A 2500-nucleotide genomic window follows, 5' to 3' on the forward strand; every position below is an offset into this window, starting at 1 on the left:
TGTGTGTGTGTCTGTGTGTGTGTGTCTCTGTCTGTGTCTCTGTCTGTGTCTCTGTCTGTGTGTCTGTCTGTGTGTCTGTCTGTGTGTGTGTCTGCGTGTGTGTCTGCGTGTGTGTGTCTGCGTGTGTGTGTCTGCGTGTGTGTGTCTGCGTGTGTGTGTCTGCGTGTGTGTGTCTGCGTGTGTGTGTCTGCGTGTGTGTGTCTGCGTGTGTGTGTCTGCGTGTGTGTGTCTGCGTGTGTGTGTCTGCGTGTGTGTGTCTGCGTGTGTGTGTCTGCGTGTGTGTGTCTGCGTGTGTGTGTGTGTCTGTGCGCTCCTCTTACCTCTATGGTGGGGTGTGTGTTGTGTTTGTAGGCCGTGTACAGAGGGAACTGGATCTGGAATATCTTGGCCACACACAGCAGCAGCTTCTCCCGGTCCTCCGTACTCCAGGAGGCAAAGGCATCCAGGGGGGGCTCCCCGCCGTCGCCACCCGACATCATCACCCCCTCGCCCAGACGTGGGTTCTCCGACCTCCCCTGGTGGTGGGGGTGGTGGTGACCCGGTCCTAACTGTTGCTGTTGCTGTTGATTCTGTTGTTCTTGGTTCTGGTTATTGTTATTATTATTAGGACCCAAGTTCTGGTTCTGGTTCTTAGCGTCCGACAGTTCCGATCCCTCCGCGCCACCACCACCACCGCCGCCGCCATCCTCCTCCGCCGAATCGCGTTCCACGTTGAGCGGCTCGTCTGAGGCGGGTGAGGACTGCGGCCGTGGTGGTGGCTGTGGTTGTTGTTGGTTGCATACTCCACCACCATCTCCTTCGATTCCACCACCGCCCCAGTCGGATCCGGCTGTGTCGACGCCAGGCCCACCAGCTCCGGCGCCAGCGATGCCAACGCCAGCGGTGGTGCCGTCTCCAGGGTTGCCACCACCTCCAGCAGCGATGCGGTTGGCATGGGCACTACAGAGGCGGTCCCTCAGGGTGGTGACCTGGAAGTTCAAGGTCGATGTCAAGGTCAGGTCAATGTCAATGGCAGCTCTATTCTCATGCAAATCATGCACCAATTCATTTTACCATAGGACTTGGACTAGAAATTCATGCCACAATGCAAAGCAAAGTGTAATACTAAACTTAATACATAGTATAGACAAGAACTAAGGGACAGCTTCGTAACACAGGTCATTAGGATGAATCACTGCCATAAAGCACCTTGGGCAAGAGTCATGTTATAGAATTCTTCCCCAAATCCCTTTTTTTTTTAAAACCCGCTTGTTTTGTCTGAGAAGACTTTTTTTAACTTCTTTTTTCTTCTTGGGACTTTTTTTAAGTCACAAAACTTTCACAAATCTTACCCATTTCATGAATACTGACAACCACCGTTAAGTATTCAGTCTGACTGGGAAAATGACACTTTTCAGACATGAAAAGCGGATGTTCTCCCTGACCGCCATTTTAAATTTCCACACAGACATTTTTGCTGCAAAAAACTTAATAAACATGGTCAAATTTGGCAATATGCAGCACAGTTTCAATTTAGCCGCATAGTTGCAATACCTACTTTGGCCACCATCCTACACAGCGCAACTATAAATCAAAATGATAAGACCAAAGGCCCTGTCGTGGAAAACCGGTAGCTCACTCGTCCGCCATGCGGCTGACCGGGGTTCGATTCCCCCCTCCCCACCTCTCTCCCCATTCGCTTCCTGTCCAAATCTCACACTGGCCTGTAAAATAAAGTCGAAAAAGACACAAAACAAATCTTAAAAAATAAATAAATGATAAGACCAAAACATGTTACCTGGGCGATGACCAGGTTGATGAGGGCATACACCAGCTGGTTGAAGACCTCCAGGTGCTTGTACTCCTTGAAGCAGCACAAACATTGCCTACAGAGAGAGAGAGAGAGAGAGAGAGAGAGAGAGAGAGAGAGAGAGAGAGAGAGAGAGAGTGTTAACTAGGGATGGGATATCGGTATCGGTGTATCGGTATCGGGTTCAGATATCAACATATTTCAAGGATCGGAATTTTTCCCAAAATATCTGAATTTTCCTGATACAGACATTGAGTCAGGTGCAATGTTAATTTGAAATAATAACACTTGCATATTAGTTTTCAGGATGGGATTGTTACTTTTTTACTTGTTACTTTTTGCTTATTAATTGGTTTCCTGTTCTTCTGACTCCCTTTTCTGACCAAATTCTGACCAAATTCTGCTTGGGCCTACCTCAAGTTGAAACCCATGCATATGTGTGGTTTTGGTATTGGATCGGAGTAGTATCGGTATCGGCAGATATCCAAATTTAGATATCGGGATCGGATCGGAAGTGAAAAAATGTGTATCGGTGCATCCCTAGTGTTAACGAGAAACAATAGAAATGGGACATCCATTGCTTAAAGACTATACACATATACAGTACCCTAAATGGACACAGGATTTCTAGCGCTGGTCCAACACTTCGCTGAGCCATGCTTTCAGTTCTGCACACTTCACTTGTAATAATCTGTGTGTGTGTGTTCATGT

General features: G+C 48.0%; 1 protein-coding gene across 1 annotated transcript in view; it reads right to left on the minus strand.

Moving 5' to 3' along the window:
* usp34 (ubiquitin specific peptidase 34) overlaps positions 1–2500 on the minus strand; it is a 158179-nt gene that overhangs the window by 134178 nt on the left and 21501 nt on the right. The window contains exons 3-4 of the mRNA XM_063197771.1: positions 1778–1865; positions 321–968 (exon numbers count right to left, since the gene is read on the minus strand). Coding sequence (XP_063053841.1) covers positions 321–968; positions 1778–1865 — 736 coding nt within the window. The remainder of the gene's footprint in view (positions 1–320; positions 969–1777; positions 1866–2500) is intronic.

Source organism: Engraulis encrasicolus, chromosome 1 (genome assembly GCF_034702125.1).
Source record: "Engraulis encrasicolus isolate BLACKSEA-1 chromosome 1, IST_EnEncr_1.0, whole genome shotgun sequence".
NCBI classification, from domain to species: domain Eukaryota; kingdom Metazoa; phylum Chordata; class Actinopteri; order Clupeiformes; family Engraulidae; genus Engraulis; species Engraulis encrasicolus.